Raw genomic sequence first — 25,079 nt, 5'->3', positions numbered from 1 at the left:
GAACTGAAAAGCACCTTACCTTGTGTCTTCATCCAGAAGAGTCAAAGTAGAATTTACTTCAAAGTTGCATTTTTGCCACTTAAAAAATTACTTTCTTTGTAACACTGAAAGTCAGTCTGAGTTCTACTGAAAATACTTGAGTGGTGAATGAAAGATATGAGGAGGAAAACCAGCAGACAAATGAAATGGAACAGAGGAAATAAGGGGATAGGAAAACAGCCCAGATAAGAGACTAAACAAGAAGGAAAGGAAGGAAAACGCTTTTGTCTTTGATTAAGTGTTTGGAAAGTAGGGGGAAAGATTATTTCTTCAGGAAAATAAATTTTCATAGTTGTTCTGCTCAGCTTAGCACTGTGATTCATGCTACCAGTCCTTGAAACATGCAAAAATTAAAAGTGCTGGGTAAACCTTAGGTTCTTGTTTTGCTGCTCAGGTCCCTAATATAATTTTGTGTCTTAGGTTCTTTGTAAAAAACTGCCCGTTGGGGAGGTGGAGGTGTATGTCTCATAAACAAATGACTGAATATGGCAATGCTGAATAACCACACTGCCAGCAGAATGGAGGACGCAAGTAGGGTCGGAGTCTGGAGAAATTAAAAGAGCTTAAGGCAGAAATACAGGAATGTATTGTTGATAAAGTGAGAGAGAAGAGAAATAGGACCAAAATCTCCTTTGAGCCTGAAGGAGGCTACTGTATAGACAGGCTATGAAGAAGGCTATACTATGTATAGATACCTACCATCTTACTAACAGACAACGAGAAATGGAACAATGTTGAAAGTCTTCCAGCTACTACAGATCATTTTTAAAAGTAACTTTATGATTACTGTTTTTCCAGCTAATCCTTGTTGATGAAATCATTTTTAGGTGTAGTGATCCAGCTACAGGCCTGGATTTTATCACATTATTCTCATATTTTTCTTTAAATAAGAAAAGAATGTATGACTTAAAATGTCAAACACTGCTGTTCCTTATTATTAAGCTTAAAACCTTTGGGGATGTTTTTCCCAACCGTAGTTTAACGCCTAAGTAAAAATGAGGTCTATTTCCAGATATGCTGCAAACTTGGTAATACAGGGAGGGTCATCCGCCGACACAGTATTATCCTGCCAAGCAGGAGAAGTATGACGAGATTACTATTGCACAATATTTCTCAAAATAAATGTTAAAATTACTTTTGTATCTATTCATAGTGGGAAATTTTGTCTTGCTGCCCATCTTTTTCAAAGAAAGAGCTATTTTTAAAAAGGTGATCTATACAGTTCACAAATATTTTTCTAGCTACTCTTCAATTTTCTACTAATAATTTAAATAGGATTAAGTGACTTGTACCAGAAGTGAAATAACTGAACATGTCGTTACTTGACAAACAGACTAGTCAATATTTGTGTCCTAAACACAAGCGTTTGATGGGATAACAGCTGCCATTAAAGTAACTATCCAACACCACACTGGACAACAGAAGTAGAATGCTTTTGCCCAGGTTGGTAGAGACAAATACACATTAAGCTCCTGTTCAAATGGAACGAGAGAAATAGAGCAAGTGGGAATATCATTACAAAAAGCACAAAAAAAGTCTGATAACCAACTATGATCTCCAGAGGAAAGGATTATCTTAGAAAAATAAACTTTTCAAAGGGATGAGCTAATAGGTTCTACCACATCCTTCCGGACTCTCTGCCTTCAACTCTTCATAAGACTACTTGAAAAGTGAGAATAAATGAGAATTTATTTAAAACAGTCTGTTCATATTTCCAGGTCCTCTTTTTATATTCAACAACTATTGCAAACAGATTTATGTAGCTGTATTAACAACTCTTCTTTAGTAAATCCAAACAGAAATTTAGCATTAACAATCCTTGGCCTTAGGAATACAACAACAGCCCACCACCTACATGTGAAAGGAACTATGTGCTATTCTGTAAAGTGATGTACGCTATGAAAACACAAACATTTTTTAATTTGTGTCCTTAGAGATACAAGGAGATTCTAACAATGTGCTATATCCCCAGATACTTAGACAAAAAAACTTCAAAAGAGACATCAGCTGGGAACTGAGGCACACTTGCAAAGGAAAAAAAAAAAAAAGAAAAAAAGCAGCTGTCAGAAATAGGAGATGGGAAAAGTAAGTCTCTTTTGCAAAGGGTTCAAGTAGCTGCTTAAAAAAAAAAAAAAAAAAAATCTACCTGCCAATTATTTGCCTATTCCTTAACTAATTTCAGGTTCATTCCCAAGCAACTACTACTGTCCTCATCACACCAAAGAATAGGAGAGAGACAGGAAAAGCACCTACACAAGACCATTAGACAAGCTCTTCCTTGTTTTGATAGTCTTGTAAAAGAGAAAATTATGCCACAACAGAACAGAAGGTGTATTGATACAATTCTTTTTTTTTTTTTTTCTCTCTACGAACTTGTATGATCTCTTCAGTGAAACAGGATGTAAGCCTATAGCTTCTCTTTGTGAAGATTTGCCAGGTTTTATAATCAGGTACTTTCTTCAGTCTCTCTCTTCTTCAGGCCAGCTGAAATGTCACTAACCAGAATTGTGAGCAATGAGCAAGTTTTCCTTCAATATCTCCCTTTCTCTCCCCCTCCTTCTGCTGATTTTCTTATTCTTCTGTGTACCATAACTGGAAAGGGCACCTAGTAAGCATGCCCAAAATAAACTGCCTCAACTTACGTCTCACATATCGTACTTACAGAACAAACATACCTTACCACATGGTATATCATATTGTACTTATGATACCTCACACCATATTTTATACCTTCAGAACAGAGGAAAAGTTGTTGGGCCTATCCACATTTAAAATATTGCCTGCGATCCAATCAGAATAATCTTAATGAATCTTGACATAATAAGCCAACTAAAAATCTCAGGGTCTGTGGTGAGGATAAGTAGCATCTATACCATGTTAGCCGTGTTTTTTAATTTTAACTGCTATCAACAAAATAATAATATTCCTTTTTGAATAATATTATTTTTGGAAGGATACCATTAAATCTTATCAGTAGTAGATGGCATTGTGCTCATCAGATCTGATACTGCTTCCTGTGATATAAGCTCTTACTACTCTTTACTATTCAAGTTTGCGTCTGTTCTCATTGTCCATTTATGAGAAGAATGGATGATAACATGAATTCTGAGGCCATTTGATTTAATGAGAGACACGAGATTAGTATTGAGGTACCCGGGTAACAGTGAAACGATGTTGTAATTGTAACGAACAAGTAAGCATTTGATGAGGATTGCGTTAGATCATTTTCTTGAAAGACATGGAATAATAGATAACAACAGAATAATAGGAATTCCACATAGTTACCAATATCAGTACATGGTATCTTTGCTACTAACCTTTTCTGTTACACTAGTTTTATTATTAGCCTCCTTGGTTTTGTTTGGAGTTTGCACATTAACCAAGGGGGGGGCAATCTTTTTACGTGAATGTTTTTGTAATTAAACAGAGGCCAGGCTCACTTCTGCTCACAGTCCACTTACAGACGCTAGATAATACTGGAGATAATTTACCACAGGCAAGATGTACAAAAAGGTTATATGAATGTCTGATTAGGGGATAAAAGCACTATTAGTCATTCTTTCATTCAAAATAAATTAATATTTACCATGTAGCTTTCTTGGCACATGATTTAAACTGAATGAGAACAGAAAATACCTCATTCTGTAATTGAAAAAAAGAATTTTTTTTCAAACAGATCTAGACATACCCAGTTGCTGAAAGAGAAGAGCCACACTGGTGCCTGTAACAGGAAGGCTATCATGTAGAGGAGTCTGTATCAGTTGTCGGTCTCCAGCTCCCAAAGAAAACAATTTCTGTAGAAAGAATTTTTTTTAATTGAGAATAAATTTAATTTATATAGAATAAACAAGCTGTTGTCATACAGATAAGTGATTAATCCTGCAAAAATTGTTTATCTTGACACAGAAGTTTAAAGTCAGTAAGAATAACTGAATTGACCAATAAAGATCTGAAATATTATTTGAGGACAATGATATGTCTCCTTGAATGATAGCATGATAGTGCCTTCTTTTAATTTGCAATGAATTAGTTAAATAGTTATGGCTTTGAACGTATTCGGTATTATATATTTAATAATACATTAAAACACCTTCCAGAAAAAAAAGTTTAAAACCCACTCAAATCAGAAAAATAAATATTATTTTCTAACTGAAGTTCTTTGGTATCTACTGTCTGCATGCATGTTTTAAGTATGAACATACTTGTGATATATGGGTATTGAAGAGGACACTTCTGCTACTCCTATGCTCCTGCTCTGCATATTAAAGTAGAGGTAAAACTTCAGTTGCCTTTCCAGCACAAGAACATACCTCCCTTGAGGGAGGCAGGAAATGGGAGTGAAAGGAATGCACTTGTGTATCACATCCCAAAGAGCATTGTAACTGCAAAATAATCGTGCTTTCCTCTTTGAGTAAATCCACGCAACATTCAAGCAGCAAGTGATTTTAAGCAGTTACCTCTAACCACTAACTACCATGGGTGGGAGGCGTTTCTGTACAAGCAGTAAGTGTGGTACAACTCCACTCTATCTGGCAGCAAAGGTGTTGAATGTATGAAGGGAGCAAGCTCTAGTTGCTGCATGGCAGATGTTTGAAACCAAAACGCTCTACAGTAAAACAAAGCAAGTCCCCAAGCTGTAGCAGAGATGCTCTTCCTCGGCACTTTAGCAGCAGAGCCGGATGAAGGTCAATAACTAATTTGGCAGTTGATTATTTCAACAATGGACACATGAATAACCTGTGGACTTCTGGAGATAAACATCAGATGAGTGTTCCCATTCTAAGATATATAACTCAGATTTAGCCCTGGAAGCATGAAGCTTAAGAAAGAAAATATAAAAACTCGATTTCTGATTAAAATTATAGTTAGACACTAGCAAATTTAAGTTCTAACTGAAAGAACATTCTATTTGAAGAGAAAAAGCAGAAGGGAGAATAGACAGAGGAGCATGAATTTTCCTCCCTCTTCTAGCAGAGGAAACAGCCACCGGGGAAAGCCATATGGGGGGCGTGGCAGGGTGGAGAGAGTATAGAAGAGGAGCCAGAAGTTCAAGTGGATCACCAAAACCTGTAATATGAGGTTCAAATACCACTGGAAAGAGGGTTTGTGATGAGGAGATACAATCTAATTACTCCCCTTCAAAACCAAAAGGCTGGGATGCAAAAAAACAGAGACGTGGTTGCCTGGAGAGCAATAAGGTAGATCTTGACTAAGCTGAGAGGACATCTTGCCACTTATAGCACTAAGAGAAATTCCAAAGCAGCCAGGGCTATGGGAAAAACAGAAAAGAATTAGGCATTTGTAGGATTTCAAGAAGGCTGATAATCCCTAGGTTGGGTGGCAAGTGTGAGAAAATGTGTACGAAATTGACTTTAAAATATCGCCATTTGCGTACTTAGTTTCCAGGTACATTTAATGATAAGAACTACAATTTCCCAGTGGTGTCATAGCATAAAGTGAAGGCCAAGCAAATAAGACCCAACTGGTTTGTCAGAAACCCACAGATGTATAGGAACAATTTATTTTAAGTAAATCAACAAACAAACCTGACCTTCTGCTCAGAGAAAGCATAGGTAAAAAGCAGAAATAAGTGTAGTTGCTGGAAAACTTTATTATTTTTGAATGCACAGGCTACCTGGGACATTTAATTACCTCTGAGAAAACCATGTTCAAGTTACTTTTTAGCATTTTTTTTAATTTTATGAAAATAGAAATTTAAGAGAGTTACCAAAAGACCAGTGGAATCCTGAACTGCGTCAAGGAAAAGACACAGGTAAATGAATAAAAGTGAAGAACATTTTTTAAAATGGCAAAGAAAAAAAAAAGCCTTTAAAAAAAAAAAATCTGTAGCAAGCAGAAATATTCCTGAATGCACATTATTATTAAAAACTAAACTTATACAAACTGCTTGATTTGTTACTGTGCCTTGTAAAAAGCCAACTCAGTGACAAAATTAACCCTTTGACCTTATCTTGGAAAGGAATTTTTGCTGTCTTTAGAAGACAGACCATAGGGAAAGCACTCACGGGCCACAGGGAAAGCACTCTGCTGAACTATGATCTTTTTTTTTCAAAAATATTTCAAGAATTTATTTTTTGTTTTCTTCATAAATTAAATTAACAGGAAAAATACCCTTTTTTTCCATTTACCTGAGACCCTCCAGAAGCAGGGACAAGGCAAGAACACAGATTTGCAATGAGAGTCTCCAGTGACACGTTCAGGCTGTCCACATACACGGTATAGATCAAGCCAAGGCAAGCCTAGAAAGGTAGACAGAATACATTAGACTGCTATACAGGGAAGGCAGATATCAAATTACTTAAAGATCTATGTATATAATTTTTAAAAAATAAGTGTGTCTAAATAGTTATTAACGTACTGAAGTACTTTCCAACTGAGGACAAAGTAATTTGCTATAGAAGCAATCATTCATTTAAAAAAAATCAGCTTGGCTATTTAGAAGGGATGTATGTGCTGGCAGGTGTAGATATATTCTTTTTTTAAAAGAATTTCAATGTTTAATATTTGTGCTTTGTTCATTATACAAAAAGTGCTTTACTACAAGTTATGTTTAAAAATTATAAAATCAACATAGCTTCATCTGTGCTTTGAATTCTATGGACCCAAACCTGATCGGTTTCCAGAGTAGAACAGTGATGAATCAACGAGGTTTTGAGGCTCATTTTAAGAGTAGCATCAAGGATCAACAACTCCATATGCTACTTAACTTACATTCTTTATTTTATTATTTCAATATAAATATATTTTAAAACGAATAGTATATTAACACTTCAGCATTTCCATTTTTTAAATGGATCCAGTTTTGATTGAGAAATCACAGACATAGCTCTATCATTTTTACTAGTAATTTCATGTAAGCTGATTTAACATTATGTTCTAAGAAGCCTTTGGAAAAAAGGAAATAAATAACTTTGTTCCACAGCATCCTTTTGGTGCCTTTTAAGTGCTGTAATTTTGATAAATCAGCAAATATTTTAGGAATTCTCTTCTTAGAAATAATTCCAACAGTAACTTTTCATATAACACATAGTTAAGCTGTGAAACTCCTTGCCATGGGTTGTTGTAAAATCTGAGCATTAAGAAATGGACAAATTATATAAAAAAAAAACCACAAAACTGACACCTCTGGTTCAGGATGTCATTTAACTATAATTCACATTGAATTAGGAAAGTATTTTGTGGAATTATTTTTACAGCCTGCCCTATTCCTACACACTTTGCTTTGCATTTGGTATGGGCCAATGTCAGAGACAAAATACTGGGCTACATGGACTTTTAATCTTACTCGATACAGTCATTCCTAATGTCTAATGACAATTTAACTGTTGAATGATTTCCTCCCTTGATCTGTAAACTGAACTATATTTCTTTCTGTTAACATGTATTAGCTTAATAAAAATTTAAGCTTTTCATTTATCTCAGATCAGTCATATTTCATCAGCTAAAAGTAATCCAAGATTCTAAATCTCTGTCATGCATCTTAATTTGATCTGGAAGAGGCTCTGACATTTTGCCTTACATATGGAGGAAAACCAGGATTCCGCTATTAATTTACCATTATGTATTTAATCAAATATTGTTAACATGTTGTTTTTACCTGAGCGAGTCTGGTTTTGTCCTAATAATTCCCTTCACTATACAGTAAACTGAGCCCAGAAAAATCTCCATTTCTTCTTCTATGTAGATGTAAAACTGCTTGGAGGGTAAAAAAGTACTGCTTTAACCTATAGGGGCTATTTACTGTCATAGACATTGAATTTTATCTAGTTCAGTCTAAGCCTACTTTTGCTTTTGAATTCCCAAATCAATCCTGAGATGTTTTAAATCAAAAGTACTGTCACTGCTACTCATTAAAACCAGATCTGTCTGCTGACATATATTATAAATGGCAATTGTATATTTTTTACCCTGAAAATTTCTGGATAATCTAGTCTGGACACCAACACCAGACTTTTAGGAGCAAATACTTCTGCAGGCGGAATTAAACCAGACTCCTCTTCACCTTCAATTTCTTTTGTTCCCTTGAAAACAGAAACACTTCGATTAATAAGCAGAAAGAAACCTCCAACTAAAATGTTAGCATTCTCACAAAAAGTAAGCATTTCTCAGAGCTTTAGAAAAGAAAATGAATGCATTATTTGAAACTGGTAATGAAGTCAACTATCAGGAGCACATTCCAATGGTTGCCTAAAAGTTTCTAGATGTAGTTCAACTTGTTAAAACTCATCTAGGAAGTCATGCACCAATGTACCTAAAATAAAGTTCTCTGAGACAGCAGTTCAACAGGACAATGTTTCACATTAAATGCTCCCTGTTTCACATTTTAGATAGTGAAGTGGATTACAGAACGGGATCCTTTAACATTGAAGTGTTAGGTGATTTACAATCAACTATACTCTAAATACAGAAACAATATATTTCACAAAAAAATGTATGATTGTCCTACATATCCATATAATTCAACTTCTTACAGAATTTCCAGTAATGTTACAGCTAAAATTATCTATAAAGTAATCTCCAGCCATTATCTATAAATTCATCCTCCAATGAATTTGGAATCTAAAGGAATTTATTCACAAGAAAACTAGTTCAGATTTCTCAAAAAAACCCTCCAACTTGTGCACCACTAAGTTTCTGGCTAAAAAAAAAAAAAAAAAAGAGAAAGGTACAATGCAGATACACTGGAAGTTGTTCACGATATTGTGCAAGCTGCTGTAACCTCCTTGCCAGCGCTTACTATTCAATCATAACTATTTTATTATTACTCATGGACAAAACTAAAGAGGTCACTAAATACTTTAATTTCTAAAATTCCACACGTTCTTTGACAAATTCATTAACTGAGTAAGTTTTCAAATGAAAGTCCGTGCTTTCCAATTTTTGCACGTAATTCTCTCCACGCCCAAACCACCCACCAAATTTCTAAGTATTTATTTGTTCCTCTGACCAAACATTCTTTTAAGCAAAAATCACTATATTATCTTAATTAGGAATATGAGAAAAATTACTTCCGTTTCCATATGACAACATGAAATATCTGCCTTCTATTTCTGTCACATTACTAGTCATCATCTCAGTTTATTTAAAAAAAAAAATCCAACATCACTTTTCTATTAAATGGAAGAAACCCGATAGAAATGCTCTTAAATGCCAGGAATGCTTTGAGTTCATGAGCTTTACTTCACCACCTCAATTCAGAATGTAAGGCTTCTTTAAACAAATGCATGTATCCAAATAAAATCAGTTAAAACAATGATAGTAGAAGTACTTAAAAAGCTGACTTAATAAATGCTTTTAATTATGAAAAATGTTTACTTACAATAAGCTTCATGTGGGAATTTCATTGATGGGATCAAAAAAGTTTGGAGACCACCATCCTACAGCAGAATTGTTCTTCCAGTTTGAAACTAAACAGGTTCCTTCAAAAGCACTTGTTTTAACTAACGTAAATGACTTTCTACTGAAACAAAATACATAACAGTCCTATCCTGTCACAGAATCAATCAGGCTGGAAAAGACCTCTGGGATCATCGAGACCAACCGTTGCCCTGACACCACCATGTCGACTAGACCATGCCACTAAGTGCCATGTCCAGTCTTTTCTTAAACACATCCAGAGATGGTGACTCCACCACCTCCCTGGGCAGCCCATTCCAATGGCTAATGACCCTTTCTGAGAAGAAATGCTTCCTAATGTCCAACCTGAACCTCCCCTGGTGAAGCTTGAGGCTATGTCCTCTTGGTCCTATCGCTAGCTGCCTGGGAGAAGAGGCCGACTCCCACTCCACTACAACCTCCCTTCAGGTAGTTGTAGACTGCAATAAAGTCACCTCTGAGCCTCCTCTTCTCCAGGCTAAAACAACCCCAGCTCCCTCAGCCATTCCTCATAGGTCAGACCCTCCAGACCCTTCACCAGCTTGGTCGCCCTCCTCTGGACTCACTCCAGCTGTCCAGTCCTGAGTGCCTTGGTCAGAGCCAAACAGTGGCAGCTGAAGACATTAGCTATCAGGCAGCAATAGTCATCACCTGGGAACCACTTAATCATTTTTGCCTCCACACCAAGACCTGCATTTTGTTACATAAATGCTCTCCTCAGTTCTAGCACCAAATTGAAAAGGTCACTCTGAAAAGGCCCAGTAGCTGGGTATCAGCTAGAAGCTGCACTGACAGCTGTAGGATAACAAAGAGCTACTTCCTAACCCAATCCACAGGTAAAGGTTTCTTCATCAGAGCCTTTGCCCATTGCCCTGCCACCCATAAAGTCAGACCTGGCCTTTCAGGCTTGTGTCTCGAACACAGGCGTGTGTCTCTTGGAAGCTGCTCAACCTCACGCAAGTTCTGTGTCAACTTATGCTAAAGCACTTCTCACACACCTCCCCCCGCCCCCACTAAAGGATAAGGTATATAGGTAGGTGTGTGTGCATACGCACCTTGGTGCTCTATTTTCATTACTATATAGACAAAAAAGGGCAGGTAATTTTTTATGTGTATACCAGAGGAGACAAAAATGCTATAAAATATTCTGGTGCTTTTTTATACACAAACTAAATGAGATTCTGGGGTTCCTGTAAAACTGCCACTGTGATTTTTCAGGACATAAAAGTTAGGTGGTATTTACTTATGCTATGCCATCCTTTGTCTAAGCTAGGTATTTTAAAAAAAAAAAAAAAGTAAGTATAAGCATCGCTATACTGAGTCAGACAAAAGGTTCATCTATAGTTTAGTCCCCTGTCTTGGTGTCAAGGGCCCCCCGAACAGAGGGCAAGCTTAGTGAGGCCATTCCTCCCACGTCTTCTCCCTGTGTCCAGCAATCTGCAGCTCAGGAACTTCCTGACCTGAGGACAGCCTCCTATCTAAAAAATGATTCGGCATTCAAGTAAAAATGGTTTAAAGAGGAAGTACTTACATTCATATTAACCAAGCTGTTTTAATTAAGAGATGTGTATAATATTTTCATACCAAAGTAAAAACAATTGGCACAGCAATATATATACACATGTGGTCATATACTTGGCTTTGTACATTAATTCTTACCTAAACTGCAACCAACACAAACGCAGTGTACATGCTTCGTCTAGTTTGCATCTCATTTCTAGGTTAAAACGGTGATTCACAAATTAATAGAGAAACACAATAACTCAACAGTCACATGTCCCACACACATTCATCTATTTCCATTCATTATAATGTTGACAGGGAGGGCTTTTACATTAATTACAGTTCCCTACCCCTGCCCCCAAAAATGCAAGAAGAATTTTTAAATTACAGTTTAGTGCTTAATACACCACTAAACATATAATCAACAAAAGTTCATTGTATCAACTGTTCTAAAGAGCAATTATGAATTCTAGGCATAAAGGCAACAGATTCTGGCTATCTGACAAATTGTGGACCCTGACAACATTAGGAAAAATGAAATTAAAACATATTCCACATTTCTAAAGGCAAGGGAATATGGAAGCTTCTCTAGATTCACATGGTACTAAGATAATGAGAACTTAGGATGCAGAGACAGGGAGGAGGTTTCTATAAGGGGCCATTTTCATAAAATCCACTCAACTTCAGATCAAGCCTTGAATTAATTCTTAATTAGATTTAATTTAAAACTTTAAGGGCACAATAGCAGCACAGTATTGAATTGATAAATCATTTACACTATAAAACCACTCTCTTACTTCATAAAAGATTTACGGAAAAATGTGATGTGACGAGCCGTATTTTTTCCACGGCTAAATGTTCTGACAGGCACGCAGGCACACTATTAGGAGTCAGTAGACTAAGTAGATAATCATTTCAAACACATGACTTCTAACCTACTTTTCAAGCAAAGCATTAGCAGCACAAGCATTCTGTAGCAATATTAAATACAAAGCGGTAAAACCACAAACTTAATTCTTTCTAGTTACGCTTTTGCTCTGACACATGCACATTTCATCTTTCTTTATCCCCTTTCTTATCTAAGGAAAAAATAGTCTTTAATCAAAACTAACAAAATAAGAGGGTTGTGCGTTTTTTTTTCCTCAATACATTTTTTATTTTATAAATACAGCATTCAGTTTACAACTAAATTAAGAACTGGATGTTAAGGAAAACCTTGCTAACAATACATAAACTGAAAGATGAATTTAAATTGGTTAAATAAGAAGATAATCCTGCTATTTAATTTAATTTTTTTAAGTCTCGTTGATTATTATAGTTTTCCTTTTGCACTTATATTGGTTGGAAGATGATAATGTTATTTGGTATACTGCTACAGGGCTTCCCTGATATCACTCATCTAGACTGTTGGCTAGCAGCCCCTCATACTACAGTAGAACAGATTAAGAATTTTCTTAATTTCAATCAAATGTTGAAAGAGATCCCTTTTTTTTATTTCTACATACAGGCAGACTTTGAAAACAGCTGAGAAAAATGTACCACTAGAGAGCAAACCAGAGTTCCAGATGCTTAAAGATCAATTTAGTTTAAAAGGTGATATAGATTTAAAATGTGATTCAGAAATACCTGTGCCTTTAGATTGGGAATCAAGTAATGTTTTTTTAACATCAGATTAATAAAGTTCTGAAAAACTCTTCAGTAGACTAAGGAATAGGTAACAGAGACTGATCTAAATTTATTAATGAAAGGAACTGTGTGATGATCTGTGATCATACATTATTTCACCACGCTTAAAAAATTTGGTCCCCTGTAATTACATTTGTGTTTGACAGAAGCCCAGAATCCTGTTCCCTGTCTGCTAAACACAGAATCCTCTTTTCTTCTGCATCTTGACTTGGTTTCTGAAGTTGTAAGAATATAGTGCAGAGATCTGTAAACTATGGCTGACTCGAGTCCATAGAGCAGTTTGTCCACAAAATCTACCAAATAATACTACAATTATTAACACGTTCATTACAGAACTTCTTATCCACAAAATCACCTAGCTAACAAAAACTGCCTTTGCAGAACTCTTCATTGCGAGGGTTCCTTCTTCACATACCTATGATTGTGACAGTCTGGGCGTCTGAAACATGGAAGGTACACAGGAGTCTCTTTGTTTTTTTAAAGACTGCCTTTTTTCTTCTAGCCCCCACTGCATCTCTTGGAGAAACAGCATTGCCAAACTGTAAAATTTAGATATTTCTTAAACAAATTTTAAATTGTCATATTCCAAACTGTCACAAAAACATAGACACAAAATCACAGTAATGGATGTTAATAATTACGTCCCATGAGATCAAAAAAAGTATAAGAAAAATCAAGATAACCAATTTTAAAACTAGATACAGAATTAGATTCTTAAAATTTTAAAATACAATTAAACAAGCATTTATTTGTTGTGTAAGTGGAACATGGTTGAGGATAAGTTTGAATACAAAAACCTTATCTGGTTTTACAGAAGGGTGTTTGATTTGTTTTCTTGTCTTTTTTTTGTTGTTTTTTTTCCTCTTTTCCTGCATAAATAATATATAATAAACAAACTCAGAAAATAGGGAAACTTCTTTTGAGGGACATATGATGCTATTTCATTTTGCCTAACTTGTTTGCTACAGCTGTAGAGTGGCCTCTTAAGAGACTGGTCGAAAAAATTGTGTGCCCTGTACATTAAAGCAGACCAATACATTCTTCAACTCAAATTTTTTCATGTATTTTAATGAATGTACACATCCACATCTACACTAAAAATATATATATACAACTCCTGACATAACATAGTAATGAGTTTCACAGGTCTTTACATAAATGACAACACAGAACTAGAGAGAGCACGAGTGCATATATTTCAACAGTTTGCCTTTCTTCTTGTACCTTGAGAAGTATCCATTTGTCATATTTGTGACCTAAAGTGATGGCGTAAACGAGAAAGTTCAATTAGTTGGTTATCGTACAAACAGCATCACTTCATAGTTTATTAACTTGGTCAATAAAAGTACCTGAACTAATAAATGCATTTGTGCAAGCATTTAAAAAAAAACCCTCACAAAATAATGAAAAGTTCACATGACCAAATAAAAAAAAAAGTCAGCATTAATCCCCTGACTGATAACCAACAGTTTAGAAAAATTAACTGTGATCAGCACTGTTCATCACCACTCTGCTATTTATTTGTTTGCCTGTCTTCTGAGAACAATTTGTTTCTCAGTTTAGCCAAGGGATATATATGGCATTAAGCCCAAGCTAGGCTAACTCAGACTAATTGTTCAAGCATTTTTTAACAAGGAAGGTAACCGACAACTGGAGTTACCTACGAACAGATCAGGCGTGATGTCACAAATCCACAGCCTAGAAAATGGTTTAATACATTTTTAACAGATGCAGTTAAAATCGAATATTTGTGGACTTGATACACATATTATTAAATAAGGTATTGTTTTGCTTTAAATTGGTGTCCTTTTGCTTTAAAAATTCCTCTAAATTTATTTAAAAAGTGTTAAGAACAACTGGGCATAGTTTGCAGCGTTTTATAAAGTACACTATAATGAGATAAGAGTTTGAAAGCTTGGTGTTAGAAGAAAATATCAAATATTACACAAAGAATAAATTTAACAAAAAATACGGCATATTTTCCTCAAATAAATTGGTGTAGATCATGAGCAAAAACTTTCTTAAAACTGAAACGTACATTAAATGTTTTCTTCATATGCTACACACAGGGTACTGTGGAAAAATGATTTACACATTCTAATGGAGCAAGTGATGAGCAGTCAACGTAGCTCTCCCAGTTCCGTACCCATGCCAGTCTATCTAGGGAGACGTTAAAGGGACTGGAATGAACACTGCCAAGCTATGAAAGCACACACTACAGAGCACACAGGCTTGGCTTAACAACATATGATTGATACCATTTCAAACTTTCATCACAGTCTCCTGTTTGTTCAGTACGCACTATGTGCACCACTCAACAAAACATAAGCAGGTACAAAGGTGAATATGAAGTAGTCCGACATTTTCTGCCCAATGCATTTTGTTTGCCTTAGATCACAAATATATATTCAGAGTTGAAAATTACGAGTTTTAAATGACATCTTGTAAGGCCAAGAATAGCGTAAGTGTTTAGTTTCTGTGCTTAGCGCCAACAGAGCATAATGGAGACATTTCATTGGAGCTATTTTATGTACTGGCTTGTCAAAACAGAAGTAGTAACACTGCATGAAACATGACAAAAGCTCAACCAAACTGATAGCAAAACTGTTAGAAAGTCCTTTGCATCAGGTCCTTTTCTCATTGCTTAGTTTTACTCTTCATATACTTTTTACTACCAAAAATCTCACATAGAAACTGGGCACCTGAAAATCAGATCAAAACACCAAACCCAAAGGAAACTGGTCATTCACAGTTAGTCTCAAGGAAGAATGACAAAAATCACCACCACCATAATCAGCACGCTAACTGAAATATGTTCAAACCAAGAAATGGTGGTAGCTCTTCATGCAACGGTTATTGAACTCAGGAAACTCTTCTGCTACAGAATGGTCATAATAAAAATGCATATGGGGTCATAACACCAGGTAAGTTAATGAAATTCACAGAGGTTACTAAACATGCACTAGGCATATTTGGCTCAGTTGGTCCTTGGACTGTAGAGGTAGAAAAGTAACCACTCATGGAGATGTTATGTATGCCATGTTCCTCTGCTGTTCCCGAGACATTCACTCCTAACCATTCACAGAAACAAAATACTATGCAAGGTGTCTTGTCTTTCTGACCCAAAATGATAACTCTTATGTTCTTCCAAGCATTTAATGTAATGTATTTAAAAATATCTTATTTAGTGTTCACTGGCAGATAATAGTTTCAACAACATATTAATTCTCTTTTGATACCCAAATCACACACACAAAAAGTACTAACGCAGGGTTAAGCCTAAGTCAGACAGCTTATTAAATACAGAAAAAAAAAATCAATTCAGTTATTACAGGCTTATTTTTGATTCCCCTCTTTCTTTTCTCTCTAACTGAACAAATTTTAAGGACATAAAAAAAATTATACAAATGTAAAACATAAACTGACTTAATTTCATTCATGGTTTCAGACTTGGCCTCAGGTATGTGGAATAGAGAGAAAAAATAATTACAGCATCCACATAACAAGCAAATAGCTCTTTGTAGCTATGAATTAATTTCATTTTCTGTAGATTTATGTCTAAGTTGAAAACACTTGTGGATTACCTGATGTCTGATAAGAGTTGATCTCACACTCCAAGTTTTCCCTCATGTGGCAGTGGACTATGAAACACATCTTTCTGCTTCCCACCCAGTTTCATAAAAGCTACTGCAAGTACAAGATCTCTACTGTCAGTCACATTTGGCTGACACTGGATGTGTTTAAAATGTTGCATATGGAAAATCAGCACATAAACAGACATTTTCATGTAAGCCTCAATTTGAGCTTAAGAAAATATGTTAAAACTTTTAGTAAAAAAAAAATGACTGACTTTGTGCTATTTCAGTGAAAAACTGCAACTCATTTAGAGGCAACAGATGTGGCAGCCAAGAAAACAAATGACAGCAGCCATCTTTACTTATATTAACCTTATCTTTTTTTATTCTACAGATATTCATTGCTCTGATCTAGCCCTCAAACTTTAAGGTTTCCTCTTGAACTTTTATAAACATAATATTGCCACAACAATCATATTATTTTAAGATGTCAGCTCTGCTTCTAAATATTGACATTTAACTTAAAAATAACAACCTGGCCAGAATCTACTTTAGGAACCGAAGTCAATTTTTAAAGATGAAAATGACCTACCAGTATACCCCAAAAATTCTCCCCATTACTGAATGTAGCTGACGTTAATGGACTTACACAGCTTGAGAACACATTAGCATTTGCTCCATCAACATGCAGCTGAATTATAGCACACATGACCCGTAACTATCCCTCCTCTCCTGTCTTTCCACCCCCATCTTCAGAACTTCGACATGTCCATCTTAATACTTTAATATGTTTGCCCAAATCTGCCACTTATTGAACCTCCAACATTGAAGGCTCCTAGATAAAGCAACTCTGAACTGCTATCCAACTCTCCAAGACTATCAGCTGTCCATCCAGTCTTCACTTACACTGGCTCTGACTGCCCCTGGTTGGATCACTATGTCCTTCTGGGTCTTTCAGCCACCTCTGTGGCAGGCAGCTCTGCGAACTGCCTTTGTTAGAGATGCTGCTCATTTTCACACATGAGGATAATCCAGGCATGCTGACCATCCATCTCCACTCCAAGGGTATACGCTATTGAAGTCAGTGCATTTAGTTCTGATTCATGTTGAGTGGAGAAAAAGTCAGGTTTATGTTCATATCAGAGTGAAAAAAATCAATTTAAACTGAGGTACTAATAGAAAAGTTAGAAAATACATGGCATTAGATGTAGCTTTACCATTCTGAATGTGGTAGCTGGCAGGCATTATTTGAAACTCAAAGGAAATCAAACATGAACAGAAAGTGAAATTAGAATTGTACTTTTATTAATTCATCCAGTCCTAGAGAGAATGAACATCTCTCATTACAAAACTTTCACTCTCATACTTCATTATAACTGTCAGAACCAGTTAGTCCCATGCAAATTTTTGCGCTGAAATTGTGCCAAGTTCAGCAAGCCTGTTGTTTTTCTACTAACTGCCCAGCAAAGGAGATTTAGAGAGCACGCATGATTTCTTATTTTAAGAAAAATTATTTGAAGTTTGCTTTAGTAATCTCGTGCCAATTGCTCATTTGGGACAGATCCCTTTCCTTCCATGTGACTTAGTCTCCGCTGGTCTTACTTGCAGCCAGATGCACTCTTAGCTGGTTTATTAACAATCAAAGGCCAAAAAACATTCAGCATCAATTCATGTTATTTACTTTTCAGATTATACAAACGCACACATCTGATAAATTCTAACACATATACAAAAGTTAAAATAAACGTAGCTGACTGCCTCCAGAAGACAAGTCTGCATCCTGCCTTCAACCTGCTGTACAGAACTAAAGCCACAGGTGAACAGATCTACTTCAAGGCTTGTCTACGCGCACAGAATCACACAACTGCAGCTGAGCTTATACTGGAATAGTTATACCAGCATTAAAGCCATTATCTTCATTTAATAATTTCAAAACAGGATAACAAACTGTAGTAATTCACAGTAGGGATTCTACCAACTAAAAAAGGACCAAAGATAGAAAATTATGTGAAGATCGTAAACTTACCAAATACAGTAACCTCAAGCCTCTGTAACAGGTCAGCTCATTCACTCCCTAAATACTACTGACACTTCAGAGTACTCATATATGATAAGGAGTTTGCATTGCACCTTCCAGCATCACACAAAATTTACACCACCAGCATCTATTAGATGTTTACCATTTAATGTACCTCACTTTCAAAACTCCGTAAGGTGCTTATATGAATTATCATCTAAACACATAGAAAGAACTTTTGAACAAAAGCAAACGAGTACCCATGTTTTCCACCTTTCAGCCCAGCTTACACAGCCATAGGCCAAAGCATACTCCTGGAGTGGGCCTTTAGGCTATACACTCTGGAAAATCTGGGGAGTCCAAGGTAATGCATATGCAGTGGCCCTATAAATGCTGAAATTCCACAGGGTAATAATCAATAGCATTAAGTAACTGCTTTCAACACATTAACCTTGGCACTTAAGAATGTTAAAGAACTACGGTAACAAGTCTTTAGCAAGAATTACGCATAGGCAAATAGTAATTTCAGAGCTTAGAGTTTACTAAGTCTTTCTGAATTTTCCTAAATGCAGCAAACATGATCCATGGATTCCATCCTTTCAAGCTTTACACACCTAATCTAAGGCAAGGAGCCTGCAGAGACCTAAGCAACCTAAGCAGAACAAATGGCAAAAATCAGATTAACTTAAGCAAGCTGGTAATTCATACTGTATTTTAACTCAGTCATAATGGTTTTTATATAATATAGAACAGTATATGTGGAAGTATACCAAGGCAAAATTTTACAAGCACAGATTTTTGTTTTGTTTAATAAAAATACAGTAAATTAATTACTTTAAATTGCATATGGGGAAACACATTGAAAAGACTTTCAATGAATCATTGATGTAGTATTACTACTGTTTGAAAGTCAGATAAATTATCTGATCTCTACTGATAAAGAAAAGTCTCTGCTTAAGAGATAGTATCCCCCTATCCTGTGAGCTGAGATTTGGGGGCACAGTGTAGAGACAGCACAGGAGTAAAGAGGCAAAGGAGACCTTTACCCAAAACAAGCTTTTGCACCCTGCAATAGTAAGAGTTCAAATTGGGGATGTGTGTTTGTGAATGCACGAGCCAGGGGATAAACAGGACAGGAGAAATTACTGCCAGAGTTATTAGGAAGATGGAAATATGCTTTCCTCTGTACAACTGTTCTCACCTTAACTTTAAATTCTGGTCTAGAGAGGACCTTAAATGTATAAAAGGACATTAAAAATACAGGTCTATTTCTTTTCTTATAGAACGTTAGCTGCAACTTTCTCTTTACACAGGAGCAGAAAGGAAATAAGGCATTATTTCAATCTCTGTATGCTATCACACCATCCATTTTTCAGCAGATTTAGAAAGATGATGATGTAATATACTAAACATTATTTTATAAATTGGGGGGTTTCCCACAAAATGTGTTTTGGGGCATTGACAGTAAGAGGTCACTTTCAGAACAAATTTAATATTTGGGATATTGACAAGAAGTTATTAAACTTCATCTTAAGGATAACATGCTAACATAATATCCACAGAGGGATCAGATTTCACACTTTAAAAAGGGTACAACTGACCTGAGTGTTCTCATTCTCTGCTACAAACCAAACATCAGAGACTCATCAAGCAGCATGTGCTTTCACACAATAGGATCACTAACTCTCCAGTCCAAGCATAAAAATTAAAACTTTATGAAGCATGAAGTCATTTTGTTGGCAGTTTTTCCCTTGACTCAGGAAATATTTGTGAACGTTGTGAATCTGCCATTTTATGGTTTGGGATTTTTACAATTTCTTTTTCCTCTTTTTGCAAGGGGGTGGAGAGAGGAAGAGAACGTGAACGGCAGGAAATGGGAGACTTGTGAATTACTACGAATGTGTATTTTCCAGAATGATGTATTTAATCTTACCAACGTTGTGATCGCAATGTTTTAACGTACATATGCTTAAGGCAACACACAAGAATGAGACAATCTTGTAGTAAGTTTGTTATAAACAAATGTTTGGGTTTTTGTGCTGATCTCATCGAGCAAATTTTCTGTAATGCCAGAAATGCAGTTGCACAGGCTCAGTTACTGGCAGAAATCATGCTCTAATTTGTTGATGGCGGAGTTGGGGGGAGAGGATAAATTTCTTTCAAAGTGCAAAGCAATGTACAATTTGACCATTAAGTTTCCCAACGATGCGAGTCAACATTTTTTAAAAAGATTCTATCTATGGTGCTCTTCCAAGCATTGTTAGTATGAATTCTAACTGCGTAATTGGTAAGAAGCACAGCTGAGGTCGGTAGAAGTATCTGCTGAGTCAAAAATATTAAATCAAGTTTTTGTGTGCTAAGTGGTAACATGCAGAAATTGCTGTTAGAAATAAGAACCTCATTTTAGCAAACAGTGTACACACCACACAGAATTATACATATATATCTATGTGTGTGTGTATATATATGCATTTTTTTGACGGCTAATAAAGTTACACACACAGAGTAACTGAGTGAATTCTGTAGATGTAAGTTATGATTCTTCTGAATACCCTTTGGCTCCTCAACAGCTTCCGACTTCAGTTGCCAATAAAATAAGCTAACTAGACTTTTTTTTTTTGGTTGATAGGATAAGGTTTTCTTCAAATCAATGAGATTTCAAGTGGATTTCAAATCTTACTGATTTGAAATCAGATTTGAAATCCATGGCAACAATCAAAATACAGTAATGGGAGAAAAAAAAAAACCAACCCCAACCAAAAAAATCCCTTCAAGGCACTGTGAGGGAAGAGGAAATAGGGATGTTTTGACTTATTCTCCTCCTCCTAATTCCTGTAGATACATGCAAGTCAGTATGGCATCCAGCTTTATTCGCTAGAGCATCTAAATGGCACTTTAACCCAGACAGAAACGTGGATCAGACCAAGCATGTGCTGGGAGACATAAAAAGCTGGAAGGAGAAACCAGTGCAGTATCTCAGATTTCTTTACACTTTCTCTTGGTAGAAACTTGAGGTAAGAGAGATATCTTGCATATTGAACTGCTCTGAAACATACTAAGGAAGTCTTTAAATGAAGCTTTACCACAGTGAATTCATTGGTACGCTGCCTCTAGTAGTCTAGTCATGTTCCAAACTTCAGACTCTTGTTAAGGTCAAACTTTCAAATGCTTGATTGTAATCTCAGATGAGGAACATATCCTTATATAGCTTTAACAATTAAGTGAGACTATGATCGTAAACCAGAAAAATTCATGAAGGATTACATGGCAAAGCTGTATCATTTTGCATTCATAGCACCAAGTGAGTTCTATTCCCGTATTTAATGGAATATCATGTGTTCACCTTCCTTGTGAGTACAGATACAGAGTATTAATCAGATGAAATGTAACATCAATCTTTTTGGTATATTATCACAACTTTATGAGAGCTGATAGCTAATCAAACTGAGCAGCATCCATGCAGATAATAAATTCTGCAGCACTGCAACGATGCAAAGTATGATTCATAGAAGTCAACAAATAAAATAGTATTTTATTTTCTATGCAGGGGTAGCAAGTTGAAAATAGGCCATCAGCTGATTACTACAGCCTGTGCTTTTCTGTAGAAAACTTGTTATGACATGCAACTGCCAAGAGATTAAACTAAATCCAGGGCTTTCAGAGATACCAGGGAGAATACTTTTTTCCTGCAGACTATATAACTTTTGCAGTTGCTATATTAATCTTTGCACCCTAGGTTATCATGGGTGCCAACCAGATATACCATGTGGGTACAATCTCCTTACTTTTCAGGTTGCATTTATTTACAAATTATCATGTAACGAACAGCTGAAGCAGGAATGAAGGGAACTGGAAATGACAGAATTGGCCTTCTTAGACCCAACTGGATAAATTGTGTCAAAAAAGTTCGTCTATTATTATGCAGGAGGCTCAAAAAAAGTTAATAGTTCTCCTCTAGCATTTAGCAGCTGAGAAATGAGTTTGTTTTCACTTTGCAGTTTAATTAACCACAGAAACTTCCAAGTGGTTATTTCCAATTTTTTGTAAAGACTATTCTGCTAAGCCAAACATCTGATCTGCTCTAGCTGAATTCCAACCAGTCTCATGTATCCGCAAGGTTTACCTGGTGAAAGCTACTGGGAAATAAGTAACCCTTCTTTTTTGGAAATTTAATCTTACTTTTGTCTTAGTGAGTTACATCATTTGGTAAAAAAAAAAAAAAATTGAATTGTATTTAACTGTGAAAACTACTGTGCAGATTTCAAGTCCTGGATGCTATGTTTCATGGACTGTTTAATAAGGCATGCATCTGAATGGTTAAATCAGTATTACTTTCATAGCCCAGTGCTTCATAAGCTTATGTTTCATTACAGATTGTACATGTGCTGAATTCTTGTCTAATGACCATGTAACAGGGCACGTTCAATTATTCTCTTTGGGTTTTAGAAAGAAACAGGAAGTTTGGCTATAAACAATGCAGTCACAGAATAAATTTCACCACAGCAAGTTCATCTGAAAAATATGCATTCTTTACAACACAGCCAGGAATGGCATTATGAGAACCAACATCCTGCTGCACTCCGTTGGGTTTTTTTTGTTTGTTTTTTTTGGTTTGGGTTTTTTTTTTGTTTTGTTTTGTGTTTTTTTTTTAATTAATACTTAGGCAATATAAGAAAAAATCCTTTTAGTTAATACTGGATGTTTTGTGATGAGCATTACTTGAAAGATGTGGATAGTGAATCAAAAGCAGCTGCTAGAAACCGCAAGATAAATAACAAGTTTGCTAAATTTAGCATATGTTATGAAATACATAGAGTGGAGGAAGAGTCAGCCATGGTAAATTTTTATCAGCTGGGAAAGAATTACTACAGAATATTTCACTCTTTTTTTATAAAGCAAAGATGACAGATGTCAAATAATGACAAAATATTTAACAGGAAGATGTCAGTTGACCTATGCTAAAATTTAAGATTAAAATACATCTAATTTTTGGTTACATTTCTGCTTTTAACTGTCTACAAAAATATCCCCCTAAACTGTAGCATTAATGAAATAAGAACAACTTTTATTCTCTGGCTTCCAGTTGTGCTCAGAAAAAAGCACAATATTATTATTACTACACTGCATCTTTTAATTATTCTACAAATAGAGTAACATTTCAACTCCAGTATTAAAGAGAGTAAACTTAGATTTTTAAAAGCATTTCCTTAAAATAATCAATAATGTTACGGTTCTTCACTAAAAGAGAAAAAATAATACTTTACCTAGCCATTTATTTAATCTTAACTAATTCTTAAATACTTAATGCCAAGGTTTTACTTATTTTTTAATTTTCATGCGGAAAAGAAAATATTTCAAAACATAACAGTAACATTCTGCAATTACAGATTGGATTTGGTTTTCCCTAGGTTTTAGCTTCTAAAGATTCCAAGCATTGTGTCATAGCAGATATTCTGTGAAGTACTTTACATCAAATGGGAAACAAAATGCCTGTTTTTGAAAGACTGAGGTTGCCCAAAAATAATTAAATACATGTTCAAAACCAAACACTGCCAAGCAGCTGACAATCAAAATCTGACCTACCTAAAAACTGAAGAATTATTCTATCAGTTTTATGATCTTGCCATTTACACCCACACAAATCTGGCCAATAAGTGCACTTACAGAAATATGTATATATATTACAGCATACTTGTACCCGTTTGTCCTATGCTGGCCTGACGGAGCTGGCCAGCAGAGGGAGCAGAAGTTAATAAACCTTTTTTCCTAGAACAAAGATTAGAATCATTCCTGCTATGTCAAACATGCAAGTAAATGCAAGGAACACCATCTTGGCTGTCCCATTAAAGAAAACATGTGGTGGAGAAAAAGAAATTCTATGAAATGTTTCTGGGTTTTTGTGGGGTTTTTTGTTTTGTTTTGGTTTTTAACAAGCAGATAAAAACCAAAAACCACAAGCAAGTACATCAAGCTTACCTTTGAGCAAAAAACTTATGCATTTCTGTATGACAGAAAAATACATCCTTTCCATGAACAGCAAAGTACTTTCTAAAGTTGTCCTATATAACATTAATCTATTGTTTCTAGACACCTTTTTCTGCATTTTTTGTTACTTATTGTAAAGTTTTTACCTGCAGGTTAATCTCCGCTTCATAGAAAGTTAAGCAGGAACAGTAGTGCCTCTCTGAGTCTATATCAGTCAAAACCACCACAAAGAACGTTGGCTGTTTTCTCTCTTTTGAAAGCTGCCATCCTCCAGGCTGGCAAAACTAATGAGACAAAAAAATGAGACATATAGTTAAGCATCAATATAAACTGTTTTAAGAAAGATGAAAAATATTGTTAAACAGTATAACAGAACATTATCTGAAACAAGAAGTTCATTTCATTTAAAGTGAACATATGCAGGGTTGCAAAATTTGGAGAAAATGGAGAAAAACCCAATACATCATGGAGTTGGTCAGACTGATATAAATCTACATCTATAGACATGAAGGGAAACTCTATGAACCAAAGATGTGTGCCTTTGAATTCAGTGTTCAAGATGAACTTCGCGGGGCTTAACAGGCAACAACAGCAATAAATTGACAAGTTATCTGTGTTTCATTTGGATAACAGGTTAGAATTTGAAGCTAAAATTGTTGTGTCTTGGAATGTCTCTACATTTTTAATTTCTCCATGTATTTCTCCATTAATTTATCTAATCAAACATAGATACTCCATTTATACCTTCTTGCAAAATTATTCAATACTTACTCCTATGAAAGACTATTTATAGAGCAATATTTTTCATCCATTTATTGATTACCTCTATAAACTTCATTGTGAACATTTGAAATTTGATAAGATATCATACTATAGCA

The 25,079-nt window shown here is 35.5% G+C and overlaps 1 protein-coding gene across 1 annotated transcript in view; it reads right to left on the bottom strand.

Annotated features, from left to right (window-relative positions):
- The window catches only part of SBF2 (SET binding factor 2), a 288,886-nt gene that overhangs the window by 150,342 nt on the left and 113,465 nt on the right, over positions 1 to 25,079 (bottom strand). Inside the window, 4 exon segments of the mRNA XM_068398307.1 lie at positions 3,728 to 3,833; positions 6,189 to 6,299; positions 7,968 to 8,081; positions 24,348 to 24,485. Of these exon segments, the coding sequence (XP_068254408.1) occupies positions 3,728 to 3,833; positions 6,189 to 6,299; positions 7,968 to 8,081; positions 24,348 to 24,485 (469 nt within the window).

Source organism: Nyctibius grandis, chromosome 4 (genome assembly GCF_013368605.1).
Source record: "Nyctibius grandis isolate bNycGra1 chromosome 4, bNycGra1.pri, whole genome shotgun sequence".
In the NCBI taxonomy this organism is placed as follows: domain Eukaryota; kingdom Metazoa; phylum Chordata; class Aves; order Nyctibiiformes; family Nyctibiidae; genus Nyctibius; species Nyctibius grandis.
This window is presented reverse-complemented; position numbering and strand designations above follow the sequence as displayed.